At 38.3% G+C, this 22646-nt stretch overlaps 1 protein-coding gene across 3 annotated transcripts in view; it reads right to left on the bottom strand.

The window, feature by feature from the left end:
* Nucleotides 1–642: 642 nt before the first annotated feature.
* RMDN2 (regulator of microtubule dynamics 2) overlaps nt 643–22646 on the bottom strand; it is a 48484-nt gene continuing 26480 nt past the window's right edge. For all 3 annotated transcript variants that reach the window (XM_063328823.1, XM_063328825.1, XM_063328826.1), the window contains exons 8-11: nt 13705–13803; nt 11927–11980; nt 11758–11838; nt 643–1282 (exon numbers count right to left, since the gene is read on the bottom strand). In XM_063328823.1, the coding sequence (XP_063184893.1) occupies nt 1229–1282; nt 11758–11838; nt 11927–11980; nt 13705–13803 (288 nt within the window). In that variant the 3' untranslated portion in view covers nt 643–1228. The remainder of the gene's footprint in view (nt 1283–11757; nt 11839–11926; nt 11981–13704; nt 13804–22646) is intronic.

Here is a 22646-nt window from a genome sequence, read left to right as displayed (position 1 = left end):
TCACTGTTCCCCATCTGTCCAAAATTAAAGCCCCAAATGCTAGTTCAATATATTGGTGCCATATGAGTCCTCCTTGTGCATGTTATCTTACATATCAAATAGGTCAAGGGAATGTGCAGTTGTCCTTATCCAACCGCATTTCCTTTAACAGAAATGCTTACTTCTTCCAGTTACACTCCCCTGCATCTAGATTAAGATCCTGAATTAAAAGCCGATGAAAACCTGCCTTTATTTTTCTACAGACTTTGGTGAATTCCGGATTGGTCCGTTGGTGAACAAAATTCCTTTCCTACCTGTTACATTTTATTGAAAACATTGCTGTCCTACGCGCTCAGACAGAAGTAGTAGGTCTTTAATTAGTCTATTTTTATGTACACGTTAACCTTTTATATCATCTATATAACATAGTGATCGTCACATGCTAGACTAGGTTCTCCGAAGACACATTGATCCCACCATGCTAGGCAACTGTTCAAAGAGAAAGAGCCAGGATTCACAAACTTGATGGAGGTCCTGTAACAAATCCATTAAACATCACAGCTGTAATAGATTAATCTAAAACACTTACTTTCATTGGTCTGATTTTTAATATTGTACTTGATGTTACAAATAAAATATAACTTTAATATTTAATTTATAAAATTTTCACATTTCCATGTAAAACCAACAGTAGGTTTAAAGTAAAAAGAGCTTTGTGGAGGCAACAGCTTTTTCTTTAACTTCAACAAGATTCTAATTTTATAAGAGTAGAGAAATGCGTAAACATAAACATTCATGATTTTCTTTTGTACACATCTGTGTAAATTATTTGATATAAATATAATTTACTATAGAAATATTTTGTTTGTCTGTTTTTGCTACACACAGTGCTATGCTGGCATCACATACTAGTTGATTAATCTTTCAAAGAGTGAGATTTATACATTTTGCATTCTAACACCCAGTATGTCCATTGCCAGCAGTGGACTTCATGCTCAGAGAATCAGACTCACAGTGTCAGCAATCTAAAATTAAACCTCAGTACAAGATTATAAGTAGTCAAAAATGAATGCACCATTTTCATATCATAATTGCCAGATGCTTAAAGGCCATGATCCAAGCCAACCAAAATCAATGACAGTTTTCCCATTGACTTAGCTGGAATTTACCCGCAGTTCCCAGTCACTAGAGAGTCTCACTTAAGTTTTGCAATTCCATCACAGCGTGAAGAGTTAAAAAGTGTGTAGTATCACAGCTTCAGTGTGAGAAGTAAAGCCTCCAGCTCTTTCTGGGCCTCTTTGTCCTGAAAGAAACAGACAATCATGCATCAACTTAGAGAGGATAAATCCCTTCGTTTGCCTAATACATGCCTATCCGCATTTCTTTACTAACAACAGACATAACACACAACTGCAACAGCCACAGAATGTACGAGACTGTGTAGTAAGTTAATTTATCAGTGATTGCAAAAATAAAGTTTGAAGTGAAAACAAGAGCCAGATGGCAGCCCTCCCTTTACAGCTCTGTTAAAGCACTTAACATGTTAGCCACAAATAGCCTCTCTCAGCAGACCAGTAAGCCTTTCAGCTTAGGACACAACTTTTATTGGTGTACTCTGCATAAAGTACTGCCTTGCCTTACACTTTACGTAAGCTTGCAATCCGACCGTGTGCAGTTTTTCTAAAGAGATTTCCATGATGTTTGCTAATGATTTATTACGCAATTAACAAGAAAACATGGGGAAATGTAATTAATGACATAGGTTAGATTGTGGTTTCAGTGCATACAGCCATACCTACCTGCAATAACCACCATGGACTGCCTACACCCTCAGGATCTTCCAGACTGGTGTTGATGGGCTCTGCCTACACTATTGGGCTCATAGCAGAGTGGAGCCAATGGGGGAGCAAGAGGCAAGTAATCTGCTATTCTCAGAGCCAACACTATATTCTACCTCCTAGGACAGAAGGGAAAGGCTCCTTTTAGACTGATATGTAAGTGCACAGTTTGCACGGGGCATTAAACCAAACCCAGCCCAGAGACTCTTTCACAGGTAAACAGTGACGTACCTTTTGGCCATTCCATGTATAAACTGTTTGGAAAGGGGTACATGCATACGAACATGTAACCACAGTACAAAAACTCCATTATTCTACTTATTTTTTAAATGTCTTCTAGATACAATCTACTTGCTTTACTTGCCATTGCAAAACTTCTAGCTTGCAAAACGCGCCTTGATTTAAAACGACATTTCTAAAAAGTCAGCACCTCATACCTGCACGCTGGTAAGGGCATAAACACCCAATACATGCAGCCACGTGTGCTTAGCAGTGCAAGCCAAAAGCACTTGCACATCACAAATTTTGCGCAAGTATTTCTAATGACAGAGGCCAGTATTTCTTTCCCACATAATGCCACAGGCAATCCTGAAAGAAAATACTGTAGACAGACAGTGAAGTAATCACTGAATTTCAGGATCACTTCATTATCCAATCAACCAAAGAGCTGGAACAAAATGCAGAACATTTTAAAATACATTTTATGGGTGAAGAAATTCCTGCTTCTCTTTATTTTGGTTAGTTGTCTATAATGTCACGGAGGAATAGAGAAGAATATTGAGATGATAGAAACCATATGCCAGACATGTCAAACTACGTTATATTATTGGTCTGGATTAAGGCATTAATACATTAGCTGGACACTTCTCTTGGAGTCACTGCCTTGCTCCCACTGGCAACAATAGGCTAAACTATCTGCCTAATCATTTATCAGAGGCCTTAAAAGGCACACACTGCAAAGCCAGGAAGCTCTTGCCAAAATACTCTAACAGAAGGAAATGTCAAACTGAATTCAGCACCCCTTAAACTCCATGTCGCTACAGGCTGCCTGGAGCACTAGCCCATGGCTTGCAATAAAAATTGGAAAACTCAACATTTGTATCAAAATGTTGATTAGTTCAGGGAAAATACACTTTTCTGTACTGACTGTGGGCAACTTGTGAAAATGATTCTAAATCCCAGTAAACAAAACAGTAAAAAAACAGATATTGTCCCGTGCTATGAAAATGAAAAAGGTTTCCTTCTATCCGGTCCTAGTCTTTTCACACTTTTCTAGGCCAAAAATAACAAAGATGCAGGATTTCTCTTATCTGAATGGTGTTCACCTTTTCATGGGTTGATGAGATTCTTTACTCACTTTGCAGGGTATCACATTTTAAAAATATATCTCCAAACAACTTTGTGAAATTGTCTCTCTCCTTAGAAGCAAAGGATTATATTGGGTAATGAGCTTTAATGAGTTGAAAAGGTCCCAAAAATATTGGGCAACCTTTCCTGAATCTTCCTCTGGGCTGAGGAAAAAGAATGAAACAAACTCATGATTATTCTAAGAATTCACTGGAGAACAAACTGCAAACATGCAAAGCATCCTACCTTTGGGTTGCCAGTTCTAAACAAGACTACATCAGTAAAAGCAGGAATTATTACTGTTGCAAACTACTTAACCAGCTGCGTTCATTGAGCCAGCAGCTTCCAGTCAATAATAAGAACTCAGACGGCAAAAGCATTTAAAAAAATCCATAATGGCATTAAAAACAAAGCTGAGAATGGCCAGTGAAGGGAACTATTATGTCAACTTTGGATAGAGCCCTTCCAGAAAAAGAGGTGTGTCCCACTAAAAGGAGAGAGAAGCCACAACGCCGTTCAGTGTATCCGTCTCCAGATTTAAGGATGAAAACTTCATCGATGCCCAAAGTTTCACTGTTAATGGGAAGGGAAAGTCTTAAATCCTGTATTTGACCAATTCTCTTCCTCATCGATTTCTGGGTCTGTGGCTTTCTAAAAATGAACAATCAGGTTGGCTTTTTTTTTTTTTTAAAGACATGCAGGCTCTGATCTCCCTTTAGAGTGTGGCAGGGAGAGGAAGAGGTGCAAGTCATAGAAGGAATGCAATAGATTTGCGTCAGTCCCATTTGTTCACCCTGAGGCTTATTTCAGTGCTGACTGAATGCACAGCCATTTTCAACCTTGACTTTCTACTGTCAAGGCTTACATTTATTAAACACTTCTCATATCATTTTCAGAGTTGAATATGAGTTCAAAATGTTCTGCAAACTGCTACACAAAAGGTATTCAAATTACAGGGTCAGTGACTGTGTTTTCCCCTCTTCCGATTTAGTTGCTTTGCTTTTATGTTTCACCATCCACAGGGGATATGCACAGGAAAAAAAGACCTGGGGGACCGGGGACTGAACAAGGGAAGAGAGAGAGTTGAAAACAAGAGCAAGAGCTGGTGGGAAAAAGGGAATGTTGGCTTAACTGGAGGCAGTCCCCATTTTGACAGTTAATTTCTGCTCAAAAAAATTTACTGATAAATATATGTCCACACAGACATACACATATAAATGGGCATGTAAAAATTAAATGGCAATTAAAGCAGAGACAGAAAGATAATGATTTTACCTTCCGTCTCTGCTAATTATTTCCTTATGCACTAAACACATTCGACCCAGGCACTGCACATGTGTGCACTTGACAAAGTCCCAACTGTCAACAGAAAATGATACAACCCCATGACCACAGCCAAAATGGTTACACCAGCCAACTATAACATAGTTGTGTGCAACCACTGCCAAATCCCAAGCTGACATGCATCCTGTAGGGTTTCATTGAAGTCAGCGGGGCTGCATGGCATAATAAATGAGCTGGGCTGCAAGGGTGGTCCGAAGCTGCACTCTGATACGCAGTAACAGCAATGAGGTGCTGAGAGCCACCCCGGCTTTCGGTTACAGCTGTATCGTTCCTTTGCAGCTCCGGGAGAAATCCTGGACTGTAACAGAAGAGACTCCCAAACATGCACAAGGATCGTTAATTAGACAGTAATAGCTCTTGTGCAAAACATAAATCACATCAAGCTATAATGCTGTCCATTCTCAGTTTCATGATAGACTCTCACAGATGGTGTGACTGTAGTAGGCGTTAATTTCAATACAATTGTATAATACTGGTTTTCCCCTTAGATATTTCAATAAACCAATGCAATCATACGCTTGCAACCTTCTGTATGACTGCTGTATGTCACAAGTTAGGGCGTTTTATGTTCTTTCATACTTTTAGTATCTTTCTCTGGGGATGAACCATGACTTCTCAAGGCTTTTAGGATCAAGGCAAGCACAGCTTTAAAAAATGTAGCTGACAATAATTCCATATTTTATGCTTATACTTCAAGTAGAGGGAAAAACACCCTTTCACACACAGAAGACTGTGAATGAGCAGTTCAGCCAGTTCGAGGACTGCTGTTGAAAAATTTCAAAATGGCAGAATTCAATTTAGAATAATTAATAGTTGTGCAAATCTGGTTTTCTTTTACTATTACACACAATGCAGAGCTTTTGGTGTTCAAATCTCTTCCTGTCCAGCTGCCGCCCCAGCACAGCGGGACCCACAGCCCTTCTTTCTGTGCAGTCATCACTGAAACAACTCAAACACGATCATGCCCAGTTACAGCCCCTTCAGAAAGACGCCTGTTGAGTTTCTCCTTCACCCTGTATATTGACTCTGAGACAATATATTTCAAACTACTGGAAGCCTGACTTCTCCCCAGTCACTCCACAAAAATAGGAAACCCGTTGTGAACCTCTTCATCCTGCAGTGCACCACCATCTCCATGAATACTTCTCCCACTCACCTCCTCATCGTCAGCATGCCAGAAGAGATACACTCCATCCATTGATCAGTCTTGCCACACTAAGAATTATGCTAAAACTGTGTTACCATTGACAGGATGTTGAAATGAATACTTTGTGATAGGCTAGTCAATTTAATCATAAGTATAATAAGCTCAGTATTCATCAGGATAGACTTTATCCTTAAGTATGAAACTACTACACTATAAAAAAATATCTTCATCATTTTTGGAATCCTTTTTGGAGGGGGAGAAAGAATAAGCAGACAATGCAAACAAACCTTTTGGCAAGAACTTCAAAAGCATGCAGACAGCAAATCAGTCTGATAACAAACATTGAGAAAAAAATAGACTGTATTCTCTGAAGTGCAAAATAATGTAGAATATAGGAGGTCTCAAATTCTTTTAGCAGCTCTTTTACAAATGTCTCATTTTTACAAGCATTTTACAGTTTGAAATCTGATCTCGTCATAATGAGTTTTTAAACAGCCCATTCCCTTAGCTTGAAGCACTCGTATTCGATGTGAATAGAATCACTAATTAAGGAAAAGATTTTTAAAGTATATTCAAAAGATACTTTAATTTTGGGTTTGTGGTAGCTATCAGGAAATCCTTGTTCAACTCCACAAACAGTATTAGCAGGAAAACATTAGCCTAGAATTCAAAATGAACACAAATCTGAATAATTCCATTATTTTGTAATTGAAACACCATGGACTTTTGCTTGGCATTTGGAGAACAAATGTACATAAGATCTAAAGGAAAGAATATCCTCTGAAAACAATGACATTTTTTATTAAGCTGATGATGTTGAGAAAACAAAGTATTCTGTTTGATGAGAAAACAAAAACATTTTTCATAAGGTTAATCCAAATTATTCACATAGTTTTGATGGGTAGTTTTTTCACAAACAAGTCATAATTTGTACCCTTCACTTTAAAAGCAAAAGTAAATTACTTTTTCCTCTTCAAAATCCTACTTAGGCCAAATTACTGCAGCAGCTTCAAACGAGATCTCTTGGAAATATCACAGCAAGGTCTGCTACATATGACCAATCTATGGTGGCTGGAGGAGGCATTTAATGGAAAATCTGCTGAGGAAAATTCAAGATATACAAATGGTCTGTTGTAACAGAAACAACTGATGTGTGCTGAAGTTTATACTCTGTCCTCTCTTCCATCCCTCTGTAACTCCCACTCTTTTCCTTACAGACAATATTAAAAATGTAAATTAATGACAGGGGAGATCACTTACAGCGATGTAAAAAAATGTAAGAAAAATCTTACGGGTATGATTTCTCCTCAGCAGCTGCATTCTTGTGTAAACATTCAGCCATTGTTCCTGCCCATTATTACATTTACCTCCTCCTCCGCATGGGTTTTTCTAAAGTCTCAAGTGTCACTGAGGCCAAAGGCAGAGTCTTTAACAAGTCTCTGCTTCCTGCCATTCTACACCTGTAAGAAGTGAATGCCATAATAATCAATTTCTCTAATATCTAAATCTCTCTCACTTGTTAATTTCAACTCCGAATTGCCTTCACTCGTAATTGCTGGGAAGGAAGGAATGTTTTTGAAATTAAATTAATTTTTAAAATAAGATTTTTTTTTAAAATACCAATAATTTTGTAAAATACATTCTCAGTTTCAGGGAAGTTTTTATCTGCATTTAAGTAAGACTTTCAGCAACTCTCAGTGCAAATAGGTTTGCTTTGCATTTTACGCGCTTTGCTGTCTTTGGCTTTTCCAAGACTACATTTTTTGTAATACAACTGCTGCTTTTTAGATTCATTTTTAAAAAGCGAAATTTTAATCTCTTTCTCTCCTAGGCTGTTAAACCCTTTGCAATGAGCCTACTGGTCCTACAAGCACACAGTTCACTCTCACACCCATGCTCATCTCCAGATACAACAAAAAATAATTTCTTTCCTATTATACTTTATAATCCTAAATTGAGACTTCAATTTTCTACAAGTTCCAGCCTTGAAAATACCCAACAATCTTTATTATAAACAAGAAATCAATGTCTTATTTCCCTTACACGCAAAGCGCTATGTGTTTAATTAAGCACACACCCTCACCCACTCATTTTGTCTTTCTATATGCAAAACAAATGCTCATGTTTTCACGTTTAAATTAGATTTTTCTCCCCAAATTAAAAAAAGTGATTTCTTTTTTTTCCTCCATCACAGTAGTCCACCACATCTGGTTTCAACAGCCCTTCATGTAGTCACACTCACCAAGGCTTTGAGCGCACTACAAAGTAATGAGTCTCAGTAAGGGTAATGCAACATCTCCTAGATAAACAGAGCAGCTGTCACGCACTTTACAATAACTCACAGCAGCCCTGAACATCAGGATCTCTCTTTTACTGAAGGGGTGAATGTTTCCCAGGACCCTGAGGTTATCCACCTGGACAGCAACCAGAGAAAAGCAGGACAATTTAATGTCCCATGCACCTCCAGCAGTGAAGTACCACTCTACAGTATGACAGTATTTACGGCCAAGGAAGGACTGTGTGATTCATTGGAGGTTTTTGTTTAGAGTAGAGAGGATAAAGAGAAAAGTCTCTAAAGTAGTACTGTAACATCAGTTTCGTTTTCCAGATGTAACTTCCACCAAAACGCCTGTATTATTTTAAAATACAAAAATGCATAGACTGATAAGTTAAAAATGTGCCAAACTATTTTTAAAAACTGGTATTAGGACTTACAGGAGTCATTCAATCAGAACTTGTCTCTTCTTTTATTATTCATTTCATATCCTTTTTTAGGTTCGTAATAGGGTTGGAAACTGGCCATGTGTTTGTTTTGGGGTTTTTTTTTTGTTGTTTTTTTTTTGTTGTTGTTGTTGATTTTTTTTTTCCTTAACAAGAATTACCTCTGTTTGCAAGCCCCTCTACCCCTTGAATTAAAAACATATTCTGTAAGTGGTAGAACAGATGCAGAGAAGTGATATTTGGATGTGATACAACGTTGAAGACAAAAATCATCTCACTTAACTTGAAATGTTACATGAAATTAATCCTAAACAAAGTGTAGAAGTGCCCTGAGTTAGACCAGCTGAGAATTTGACCTAAGGATTAAAATGAGCTATGGGCTATTTTACTGACGCTGGGAACCTCTGGTTCCCACTGAAGTCACTGGAAACTATGGACGCTCAGAGGCAATAAAAAGTAAACCATTGTCTACTATTAGTTTTTATACTTATGCTGCACGATGATTTGTATCATGAAATACTATACGTTTCCTCAATGTGGCACCTTTCCAGCAACTTTGTCTCTCAGTCTGCTCCCGATTTTATGCCTTTATACATATACATGTTTCTCAGTAGAAGCCAACGTTTAAAAACAATAAAGGAATTCCCTTGTCCGAAGAAACAGAAAAATCTCACATGAGAAACTATGTGATGAGTTTCACATGACTGTGACAACATACCATGCTGCTGTGACAACATACCATGCTGCTGACAACCTTGAGATCCCGTGCTGTGTGGCAAGCTGAAAGAAATCCTCTGACCGCTGCTGACCTGCGTTTTCTATTTCAGACCATGAACCCCGTCTTTTACAGTGCTAGAGTCAATTCAGGCACTTTATCAGCATTCGTTTATTACCGTCTCCCCAATGTCTCTTTAGTCTTATATTAAAGTCTCTTCCCTCCCCTAAACTAACCTGACTAAATGTTATTCCTATGTACAGCTCCAAGCCCTGAATCACTTCAGTTCCAACATGTTCCCCCCAAAAATCAGTAACAGTCTTTCTCTAACACAATAACCAAAACAACATGTAATATTCTAATTCAGATGGGACTTGAGGTAACAGCATCATCAGAGTTTGTGTTCCAGATCTCCATTTTATAGTAATTCTTTTCAGTGTGTACTTGGTTTTACCTTGTGCTGATTGCTTTTTTTTTTTTAAATTGAATTACACATTAATGCCCCAATGCCATATTTTCCTGGACTTTTTTTCTAACCTTAACTCAAAACACATCACAAGTAAACAAGACAAAGCAGACAAATCTGTGATATCTACAGAATTAGTCAAACCAGAAGAGGACAAATCATCTTGTCCTTTTCAGATGGACAAAGGATTTTTGGGGCCCATTTGCCACTCTTCGTTCTGTTCACAAACCAGGATCATTCTTATCCTCATCACCACCCTTCTTGCCAGAATACACACACCCTACCTCACGGTCCCCCCTCCTTCTCAGGCCTACCGGTACTTCAGAAATGTGGTGGGACATTCCTTTTACCAAGGACTAACCCCCTCCAGGTGGCCCAGGACATACTGAACTCCAGTTCACATTTAGACTCATGACACTGGACTTCAGAGGCAGGATTCACCTCTCATTAACGGCACAGTCTAGGAGCAAGGTGTCTCAGGTGTATCTTACATGTATCTTCGCATCTAGTCTCTCTCTGCTATCAGGGGACAGAGAGAGGCAGGATGAGGCACCTGGATGCATCTATCTCTCTCCACCGAGTGTAGATGGAGCCTCAGAAACTACCTTTGGTCACCAAAATTTTGTCCAGCTATTATTATCAAACATGAATCCCAATCTATGCTATCTCTATACTTTTTCAAGGAGTCTTTACGAATATGTTGAATGACTTCCAGTTTACTAAACACCAATAGTCTTCTGCCCACCAGAAGCTTCTGTGATATACGTTTGTTTGCAATTTTACCAGATAGCTTCAGAGTTCATTGCAAGATTACCTGGCCTGCAGTAAGTTGAAAACAGGAAAAACAAAAAATTCACCAGCATACTCAGTGCAGATATATAAAAAAACAGTCTGAGCTCAAGCAATTTCAGTTGTATGCTCTCTCCCTTACACCATTGGTCCTACCTTTTATGCAAAGATGTAAGGTACCAAATAACAGATCTTTTATAGCAGTCTTTCTTGTGTTCTGTAATAGGTAAGCTGAAGGTACATTTCAACAGTAAGTAAAGAATAAAGCAGCGTGAGGAGATTATTAATGTCATATCTATATCAATACATATTTAAAGAAACACTGAACTTAAGCAATGATTGCTTAACTTATGATTGGTACATACTATAGCTTGGGCCAAAAATAAAGGCCACCCAGGAGCAGCTGCTGGTGAGGCATGCAGTGGTCTTTCTTCCCAGCAGGAACACTTCACATAAACATGTTAGTGCTCCACACACAGCATTTATTGTCAATCAAGTTACAGAGTTATTTAATGGTCTTTTTCCTTAACTTCAAAGAATTAAATGGGATAGGGCCAATTCGTCTCTCGAATCACCTCTCTCTCTCACTACCACATCTGCTGTGCTCAAAGGGGGTCCCTTAGGCTGACAAAGCTCAGGTTTGAACTTGTCACGCTCTAGGATGGTAAGACATTTCCAGTCATAGGTCGGTAATTATGGAACTTGCTTCTACATGAGATCAGACAGAGTGAACCTTCTTGCCATGACTTGGTTTATATTTGAGAAATTAAATCACTTAAAATCTCTCAAATATCTGTAGAAATCTTGTGTCCACATACTAAAAATACTCTAAAGGGCCTAAAAAAGAATTTAATAATCTCTTAGAATAAACTATGCTCCAGCAGATGTAACCGGAAGAACTACGCCTCCTTAACTGCACTGTGGTTGAAGGCAAAGGCAACCCTGAATAACTCATCTACCTCTGCTATAGTTAACACACTGCCCTGGAAGCCTTGACGAGAGCACAAACCAGAGACATTCAAGAGCAGAGACAGAGACTGACGGACAAAAATCCAGAATGCTTTCAACAGAGAAAAAGTAGGTCTGGGTCAAAATTTCAGCACAGCTAGAGTGACACACTGAACAGCTTATGCTTAAGATACTCTAATGAAATGGCTTGAATTACAAAGAGTGCAATTCAATTTCTGACAGCCTCTGACACAGACAAGTCCCTGACAGTTCCCCAAACAAAGATTTTTTTAAAGCTGTTCATACAGACAACTGTAATGAACCAATCTATAGCGGAGGAAAAAGGAAAGTTCTGTGTTCAGAGGAAAAAGTGATACATTATGTTGTTACTGACAATGCAATAGTGGGTGCCAAAGACAAGACAGTGGTCACAAGAGAACAAATTATCACTCTCAATACCCACCTCATTAGTAACTGAGAGAATTGACAGTGCAGAATCACAGTACTTCAGTGCATTGTTTTTCTGGCCAAGATCTTTATAGCACTGAGAAGAAAAAACATTTTGTTTCCAATCAGACCAGTGTAAGAATACCAGAGTCTACAAATCATTATTTTTAGAAGACCTTGGTTACCTTTGCCAAATACACATAATTATATTTGGAATATCCTGGATGCATTTCTTCTGCCTAGATAAAAAACAGGAAAGAAAAAAGACATAAAACTTGTGTGATGAGATTTACGTGGTCTGCATAACATTTTTAGTAATGCACTAAGCTTCCTCAAATATCAGACTGAATCATCCCTACTGTGTACACCACAATCTGTTTAGCACTTGAACAAAAACCCTCAAGAAAACAAGAAAACCCAAAACTGAAACACTAAACCAGGCACATGAGGTGCTGCTGATATTGAACACATAAAAGTGTTCTGTACTGCTTCCTCTCCTCTCTCCCTAAGTGCTTTGTAAAGGTATCAGATCATTCTATAAAATATCTATTGGATTCATTCACTTACATAATGCATTGGAAGACACTGCTCTCTTTAGATTATTAATATTTATTTCCTAATCCAAGAAATAAACAAGGAAACAACCATTCACACTTTGTGAAATGGGTAATGAACTGTATTCATCAACTTTATAATTACTTTTCTTTCATAGACCCATGTCTTCTAACTCTGAGTTCACCTTTCTTTTCTCATTACTATCTTCTGAAAAGTTCAGGTCATTAAAAAAGTTCAAGGTTGTCTTCCTTTTAAGGAAGCTTGAAAGATGAGTAAAAACCTTACCAATTATCTACTAACCAAAAAGCAGCTTTAAGCAACAAACAGCTTTTGGGAGAGAAAAATTACATTAGTGAGATTTATAGTAGCTGTATCCTTGGACCAAAACAATGCTGCTTTCACCACAACTATGTATTATCAAACAATTGAAAAAGAAACCCAAACAGTTGTCTTTTAGACAGTAATTTAATTTTTGTTGCAGAAGATGACTTAAAACCACAGTTACGCTGCAGCACACCATGAAATGACCTGAAGCTAAAGTGAGCATTTAAAATTATTTCTACCACCTTTGGAGTTTGACCTTATAGATAAAATACCTTAAACTGGGAAGATGGTCATGTATTGTATTGTCCAAAACCCAGGATATCATTCCATCTTTAAATAGACTAAGAACACAGAAAACGAGCACTTTTGATAGTGAAAAAAATATGTTTGTCCAATTCCTTTGAGAAACTGTCTGAAAGTAATTGTAATGATGCACGTTTATGCTTTGAATTCAGTCAAGTGAAAAACTTGCATTTTTCAGCTCCAGAAGTAGAAACGATTCACATAAGAGACACTGAAAGACAGGTTTATTTTATTCATGTGGTGTTTTCTCATAACTGTGCATTCAAGTAGAATGCCCAGGAACACAGACCTATATGACAGAGCTTTTTTCTACTTCACTACAAAGGTAATTTCATCTCCACAAACAAGAAAGGCTTCTACTGAAATTCAATGAAAAGACCTGCAGATTAGAAAAAGACAACTGCCACAGTGTCAGAGTTTTCCTTGCCTATGTTAACCATCTTGCAGAAACAGACAAATGATCAGTTATCGCTATGGCTAATTTGTTTCAATGGCATATATATCCATCTCACATTAAATCCAATAATCATTAACCATGGCAAGTCATTGAAGAATCCCCTAAAACTAAAGAAAAAGAAGGAAGATGCTAGCAACTCATCTCCAAACTCATTTTAAAATAGAAAAGAAAAAAATATTTTAGTAGAGAGCTCTGTGGAATTTAGGAAAGCCCTGGATTTGTAGCTACTGGACATAATCCGTTGAGCAGACACCTTGACAACAGTCACATATAGCAGCAGCACATATAAACAGTCACACAGAAAAATTCTTGGCTATGACTTACCTTAAGGAAATTCTGCAATGCTTCTTCTACTGTTGAAGTTGGTGGAGTCCCAAAGAGAGCAGCAGCTACTTTCTTTTCAATCCAAGACAACTGAGCTACCTATAATAATAAAATAAATAAATAAGTCTTCAGGGTTGCTTCTCAGTTTTGAAGTATATACTGTCCTGTGCCGCTGTACTACTTATACAACCTATTTTGCAAAAGAACAGGTAAAGGAATGTTTTATACTGTTGTTTTGCCAGCTCAAGTTTTTTGGATTTTAGATTCTGTTAACAGGAAGACATACACATTAAGAAATATATAATAGAACACCAACTTTACTGATATGAGATTATTCCAACGTACAAAGCTTAAAGTACATAAGACCTTGCCATTTTTCAAAAGCTAATGCTAAAAACAGTGCTTTAAACCTGATAAGGTTTTCATGAGACAGCTTAGCGTGATAGTTCATGTACTTGACTATTTTTCAGTATTATGAAAAGCTGTTGCTACAGTCAAAATGTGAGTGCTTTTGGTGCTTGTAAAACAAGTTCATTTATTACACACAAGCTGGTAACAGCCACTGTTAAGAAATAGGCTTAATTTTTTCCTCTTCAAATCTGACAAATAACACTTGCCAAAGACCTTCTCATTTCAGGAAGATGGCCTGCTACAAAGGACTTCAGGGAACTGTTATATTGCCAAACAATGTGCATAAATTCTTCCCTTATGTATACTGACACCTGACAGAAACTGCTGTGGTTACTGCCATAAGGTATGTGGCTCCATTACATAACCTGGCAAAACACACCTAACATCTCTAAAGAAGGATAGAGTCGCTAAGAAATGCAATGCGAGACTGGAGCCTGTTTAAATGGAGAAGTGAAGCCACCCTCCTTTGGAAATTTCTACTACATCTGTGAAGAAGGGACTTTATTCCTTCTCATCAGTATTTGAACTACAGCACTGATGGCTCCTGTCACAGAGTACAGCTCAGTTTAAAAATCATAAAAAACAAGGTTCAGTGTTTTCCTAGCAATTTCTGGCCTGATCTATACAGAGGCAACACAGAGGAGAGATACACACAGGCAAAGAAAGACAGCCTCTCATTGGAGACCTGGAGGTGGCATATGAGTCACATAGGGACATCTCTTTTTCAGAGGGACCTGCAATTCAAATAAGAGTTGAGCCTTGAACTCAAGTCTGTCCTAATGCTGTAAAAATTGAAATGCTTTGGGTAGTTCTAGATTATTCCCACCTCATTCCCTGGTTTCCCAATCTCTTCAGGGCTATTGCTGCTCTCCCCACCTTCTCCAGCTAAATCCAGCAACTATCCAGCAGATGTCAGTTAACTACGGTAAAATATAATAATCCATCCACACATAACTATCCACAACCATCAACCACAATGCTTCTCTTTTGAACAGACATCAGGCTCCATGTATTTCTTACTGCAAACTGCCCTAAAAATATCATTGCAAAGAGTAAATACAGGCCTGCACGCAACAGGAAAACGCATAGGACCATGTTTTCCCATCTGGCCCCAATGACTCTCGCTACATAAGAGAAACATTGTTTGGAGACAGAAGGCATCCTGGTCAAGTCTTGCTGGTTGTTCATCAGCATCCAATGCCTTACTTGTTAAATGCCATCAGTAAGTCTTTCACTAAACCCAGTAAAAATTATATTCCAGAGAAAAAAAAATAAGGAAATAAAGCTTTTTTTTCATTCTCTCTCTCTCTCTCTCTCTCACACACACACACCCCACTCTTGAAGACTCTTGTAAAGAAATAAAGTGGGGTTTTTTACAAAAGCTCTCCAGGAATCCCAGTTCTTACTCATTTAAGCAACAAGATGTTTTCTCTCTCTACACTGCAGTGCTTTCATACTGTGTCACAAACTGCAGCATGCTGGTTAAAATTTCAAATTGTAGGTATGTATATAATTCCTTCACACGCTTCATTTCTCTATCTGCTCTCTAGTTTCTGAGATATATAAAGAGGGATATTAAAAGGATTTTTGCAAAAGTATTGTTTTCTTCACACCAGTCTACTGCTGCAGTGTTCCATATTCTTTTGGAAGGGGAGGTGTCAGTGTGTCTATATTTCTAGGTCCATCACATCAAGATAGAGGTAGCTCACAGCGGAAGAAGAGAGGGGAAAAAAAATAAAGGGAATGTATACACTGACACTGTTCTCCGCAAGACCACAACACACCTTGGAGATATACATACACTGCACGGATACAATTACCACACACAGGTGCCTGCTGTTATGCAACACTGAGGAAACAAAATAGCAGTTTTTCCATGTGGAGTTATAATTACCTTTTGAAAACACAAGTTCTTCCTGGCAGTTGTTTTATTTTCTTAAAAGATTTAATCAGAACTGATTCACTGAGGTTTTAGTCCTTATTTTGTCTGGCTTGGGTGCTGCTCTGCACTATTCCAAGTTAAAAAAGCACAAACATATACACACTTGGCCATTTTTATATTACAAATCCCACTAACCCCACTAATCCCACAATGTTTAAAAGTTAAATGTGTTTATGCACAATAGTGAGTTTTCTTTAATGTGCACTGGATGCAGCATTGCACTTTGTGACTATTACACAGATAGTCTGAGAGTTCTGTAGCATTTTGAGCAGTCAGACTTACATACAACTGGCTTGACGAATTCATTGCAGCTAACTCTAGCCATCCAGAACTTAAATGCCTGGTTTACGCAAGTTGCCCAGGTTCCTTGCATAGTCAATAGAGGGAGGCATTTCCATTAGGCAATTCCTCTTCACCTACGTTAGCCTGGGACAAACACTCCTCTCTTTCTCACCTTTCCTTCCTTCAACTGAGAAAGGAGCACAGACAATTATACCTTGTGGATGGCTAAAGGCAGGTGAGGTGAATCCCATCACAACAGCTTAACCATGCCTCACCTCAGCCAGTCTGCACCCCCACTATGACTGAGGTGGGACAAATGGAAAAGATCTCTTTTATGCAAGACACAAAATTGTGTGCTGGAGCAATAGTGATGAACAGGAAATTATACCCTTCCCATAAACGGGCACAAGCACAGTCTTTAATTTGAAATAACTGTATTAGAGTAAATCTTATGCCATGTTCAGTGAAAAGGAAACATCATTCCTACTATACCAACTTACTTTATTAAACATTCTCTGTGTGTGAGCAAGCACAGGCAACAGAAATCCTGAGGTAGCATGATCTGGTGTAGTGCAAATTTGACATCTATAGTCAAGATTATTCTAAATAGTGCAAAGCATATATGGAGGTCCATAAAAAATCAAGTACAAAGAGACTGTAACTGTCATCAGCTTCAGCGGAACCATGATTTCACTTAATACATGTTCCAAGAAAGGTATAGGAAGGCAGAAAGTAATAAGAAAAACAGCTCTGCAGCAAGTAATAGCAACAACACCACCAAAGTCAGAAAAACAACAACAAAATTGAAGAATGAATATTGCCCTTGCCCTACAGATGATTTCCAAACCTTAAATAAGTTTTGGTTTTTTAGGTCTCCCAAGCCCTGATGTCAGTCCCCCCAGCAACCTGAAAATTCACAAGCGCAGTGCAAGGAACACTGTGTTTACACAGAATATCAGTTTTGAATGTATTAGGTCACTCAAGGAACACCACTCCCCAGCTGCCATACATGAGCAGAGCTAGTTCCATTCGCTCAGGAGCAAAAACCAAGGGCCTGAGGGACCATCAGCCAGCTCCTGAACTTTCGTAGGGCTGGAGGGGAGTGGGTCACCACGACTGCCTGGCCTCTGCCACAGAGAGGAAGCCACTCTTCAGTATCCCAAAGCAAACAGAGATGCTCGTCTCAAACAATCTCTCCTACAGATTTGTCAAACAGCAAGCTCTCATCCATTTATTCTACCCAAATCTCTACCAACACCAGAGATGGAAGAATGCCACCCTAGAGTTAAACTGCAGCTGACTGTAAAGTTCGTACCCAGCATGCTCCTATCAGGCCTCTTGTTCCTCTAAAGACCAAGGCAGAAAATGTGGTTCTCCCCGAAATACTGGGGAAAGGGATTTCCTCACATCCCTTTCTCTTCCTTAGCCTAGGATAAGCAAAAATCACACGTGAACTAACACACTGGCTGGAGTTTGGTTTTTTGTTTTTGTTTTTGTCTTCTGTTTGTTTTTGATGAGATGCAAACCCTGCCCATTGACAGCTCTTTTCAAATTCCAGAATGTTGGTACCAAGGAAACTAACCCACTTGGATTGAAAATTCAGCCAGGATTGACTGGCAGCCCTGAGGGATTTCCTCCTCCAATGTTTCCTTGCTAATAGCTCACTGAAGACAGATCACACAATTGTCTTCCATAAGGGAAAATCATTCCATTGATCCACCTTCAGTAAAATATTAATGGCACCTACTTAAATATCCCCAGAGAGTTTCTTTTTTATTACAATATATTAATGTAAAATTGTATTAAAAATTTTTTGCAATGTTTTGACTTCTGGAAAAGATTAAGTAACTGGACAGCAGTTTTAAAATACTGGCTTCCAGCACAAATATTCTCTTTCTTGCCAGCTGAGGAACCAGGACACTCTGCACAGGCATTTAGGCATTTATCCAACTTGAATTCCCTGGGCTTTTCACTTTCCAGTAAGGGAAGCAGACTTAAAGAGCACACAGACAAAGGAACTGGGTCAATTTGTTCCCTGATGTAACCCAAACAGATATTGGGGTACACCAGAGATGAATCCAACACATGGCATGTAACCTGCAAAAAGAAAATCCCGAGAGATCTAATTTTTAACACCCCACTGGTATTTACCAGAGGCTTTGATCCAGTTTCACAAGTATATGTTAACTGTTCTGCGTCAGTCCTGTAGTGGCAAGTAGCCATATGTCTTAACTAGATATTTTAAAAGCTATATTTTTAAAAGCTATTCATTTTAAAAGCTATTATATACGCTAAAGCAACCCACAAACACAACAATTCCCTGCTCATTGCATGGGTGTTGGACGAGATGACCTTTAAAGATCCCTTCCAACACAAACCATTGTATGATTGTATGATTACAAAGGATTATCAGATAATGTGCCCAAAACTGTAAGAAAGGAAAACTATTTCCTATACACCATGCACCACAGATCAATTCACTTCCAATAAATATTCCTTGCTGAGCAAAGTAGTTTTCACTTTCCCTTAACAAAAACAAAGCTGAAACTTGAAAGGCTCTGAACACTGTACTTATTTTAAATCATATGAACCAACCCAAGCACATATTTACAACATTAAACCTTCCCTAAAAGATACCTACTTAACAAAGCCTGCTTTTGTCACAGAAGGCTGAGGAGAAAAAGTTTCATCCACCACCAAAGAAATCTGAAATGAAAGTTATTTCACTGCGGCTGTTTTTCTTTGGAATAGTAACATCTCTTTTACATACTAAACACTGGTTTACTTTGCTTACTAGATATTTTAAAGTATCTTCATTACTATTATATGGTAATCATATTTTCCTAACATTATCACTAAAGCTACCCTGGAAAAAATTACCACTACGTAGAAGTTCATATCAGCTCTCGAAAAAGGAATATTAAAATAACATTTGGTAGGGTTCTGCAGTTATCCATTACTAATGGTGTTCAACTATGTTTGCTCAATGCATAAATAAATCGTTTGGGTTTTTTTTCCCCTCATCACCTCTACAAAACAAACCAAAAAGCATTAGAGCTATACATGACTTCTTGTATATACAGCAGGTCTCACAGGGAAAATTTTGACCATCATGACATCTATGAAATGATTATTGAAAATCTTGCCTAACTGATTGTGATACCAGAAGTAATTTTCTAACAAAGCTGAGATGATACACACATCAGAACAGAATCTACCTCTTTTGTATAGCTCTACTGGCTTTATAATGGTAAGAGAAATAAGAAACAGCAAAAATTGATTTTTAAACAGGGTGGCACACAATCGTCACTGGCTCTGCATCAGAAACAAACCCCCACTGCTGTGAGGCAGTGAAAATCCAGCTCGTCCTTCCTGCTGGAAGGTGCTGCGACACTTTGCATCAGCATCAGATCTGGCCCAGCAAGAATAACTACTGAATAAGAAACTTGGCACTGCCGTACCATTGCTCTTTGCAAAGGACTGTGTTACGCTGAGGAAGGTGAGAAATGGCAGTTTGAGCCAAGTTCTGGCAAAACTCCACAAATCAAATAGCTTTACCACTACAGCATGCAGTCTCTGGATATAGATTTCAGCCTTCAATAAATCTTCTCCATTTGCCTCCACTACACTTTTTATCTAAAAGTCTGTTCAACTGACTTGCCATTTGTGAAAATGAACTGGAGACCAGATTTACAACACTCGAAGCACCCCCTTTTACAGTCTCTTATTTTTCCAGTTTGTCAGCTCAAAAAACAGCGCTAGAAGATAGTAATAAGATCCCCCAACATTAAATAGGGAGTTAATAGGAAATGTTTGACTATACTAGGAAGACTTAAGTACATCAGGTTTCCCAAACCTGTTACTAGTGTCTAGAAAGTATCAACACTAGTTAGATTTTTTAAACTAGTAAAAGACTACGTGACTAAAACCAGACAATAAAACCCCTGGAAGCAACACTTATGGACAAATATTGTGGCCAATCCTAACTTGACACCAAAGTCAGCTAGGCTAAATGTGAAAACTAACCTTCTTTCCTCTGTCATCCCTTTTCTTCTTTAATTTCCTCACATTGGATAACACAGCCTTCCCAGCCTCAACCGCAGCTAGACTAAACAGAAAAAACACAGGGTCTAAGAGGGGCGTTATCACTCCATCTACAGGTAGCAGCACAGAGGAAGAGTGACAAATGTGGTTTTTGAGCACCGTATGGCAACCTCTACCCTGAAGAAGTATTTGGAACCAATGCCAGAGCCAACAGTCCACTTTTGGGGTAATTAGCAGAGCATGAAACACCACAGCCTGCAGAATAGGACCAAGTAATTTGCCCCATCTTCCACAAGCTCCTGTGACTATCTACATCACACGTATGGCCAAAACCTGTGTTAGTGCATCAGCACAGAAACCTACTCATACAGTCTGCTAAAACTAATGAGGATATCACCAATTTCACTGGGCTACGATTAAGACCTTGCTTCCATAGGACAGGCTCAAAACTAATGTTCCCAAATGATAGCCTCATCCTGCTACTGAAAGTGTGCAAATACCAGAAAGTTTTCAAGAGCTGACAGCCCCAGCAATTAACACAAAATGTTATTCAACCCTATACTTGCATTTACTTGTACTACGAAAATAGCCTACCATAGGATATTTGTACTACAAAAACTAAGTGTTTCATGTTATTATTTTGTCGTGGCAGTTACAGAAGACAAGAATTATTTAAAAAAAAATAAAAAAGAGAAATCAATCCTTAAGTATTTCAGTGGCTACATCTGTTTAGGTGGATTGTTTCATTTAATAAAATGCAGATCAGGTCATACTAATGCTAATTTGTGGCTTTAATGTTCAATAAGGAAGTTCTTCATAGATGCTGCAAGTGTGGAACATGAGTTTGTAATGACATAATGCAACACACCATATGTATTACTCAGTCAGAAAGTGGTGATTGTCACTAAAATGAAACGAGTAAGAAAAACAGTGCAATAGGAACAAAGTGAGGTATACTGAGATTACGTGTAAAGTTTCCAAAAGCGATAGCTCAAGTAAGAAATAAGCCATGAAAAACATCTCTGAGTGTTTGACATAAATGGAAGCTGCAGTGAGCTGTTGGACACAGCACAGTGTAAAAGTGCTTAAGGAATCACTGGTCAGAGAGATGCTCTTCAAAGGCAGGACAGCAAGCATACTATAAGACAATCTTCAACTCAGTTTTGCATAGCTAATGCTGATATTCAAGAATACAGTGTGATGAAAAGCAAAAGTAAAAGCTCTTTGAAAAAGTTGGTGTCATTCCTTATTCAAATCAACTGAGAAAAGGAGTTGCTGAAAGCTCTTTGAAAGTTACATATATGATCTGAAAAAACTACTGAAACATTGCTTTGCATTAAATCTTATTGCAGATAAAGACAAAAGTCAAAGGCTGCAGCGTATCACAGCGACTTCTTCTTTCCAGTTTGCAGGCACTTTGTAGTGACTGGCATTGGTAGTAGCTGGAGGAAAAAGGCAGGGCTGGAATTCACTGCACATTAGCAGTTATTATTCTGAGAAATGTCCCAGTGATCTTTTATAGCATAGGCTATGCAAGAACATTTTCTTCTGCTGAAAGATTCCACACAGCACTGAAGATGAAGCGATAAGGGTAGCCACCTGAGCCATCAAAGATGAGAGCTTAAGAATAAGACAACTCTCATATTACAAACACAAGCACCATTTTTCTAAAAATAAAATAAACTTAATCAACAGCTAAACTTGTAAACCAATTATTTTAATTTTCATATATGAGTATTATATAGTATCACTATGTCATTAACACAATATTTAAAAGCACCTCTTGTGTTGGCATAACACAAACTGTATCTCTTGCAAAACTTTTTGGTGAATTATAGACCTTTATGCCTGCATCTTTGTTGTAACATTCTCCTGGAATTTACCAAAACGGTATGGTAGCCTTGCTGCCACAGACATAATCCCATAGCATGTTAAGTGCCTTTAACCTTGGTTACGGATGGAGAATAAAATTACCAAAACGCTAAGGTATCAGCCCAAGGTCACCCAGAAAGTTTGTGGCAGAACAAAGAACTGACACCAACAGGTCACCCCTTCTCCCTTCCAGTATCAGTTACTTTTCATTCATACATTCAGGTAAGAAACCTGAACACAACAATGAGGGAGATACAAGCACAGCTTACTTAATGTACATGACAGGAATGATCAACAGTTAACATCACACATGCAGAAGTTAATTCAGGAAATGTAAATGTACCACTTCATTTAGCTCAAAATATCTGCTTCGATAAACACCTACTTTAAG

This window comes from Chroicocephalus ridibundus, chromosome 3, assembly GCF_963924245.1.
Source record: "Chroicocephalus ridibundus chromosome 3, bChrRid1.1, whole genome shotgun sequence".
In the NCBI taxonomy this organism is placed as follows: domain Eukaryota; kingdom Metazoa; phylum Chordata; class Aves; order Charadriiformes; family Laridae; genus Chroicocephalus; species Chroicocephalus ridibundus.
The sequence above is the reverse complement of the archived record's forward strand: the minus strand, read 5'-3'. Positions and strand labels throughout refer to the sequence as shown.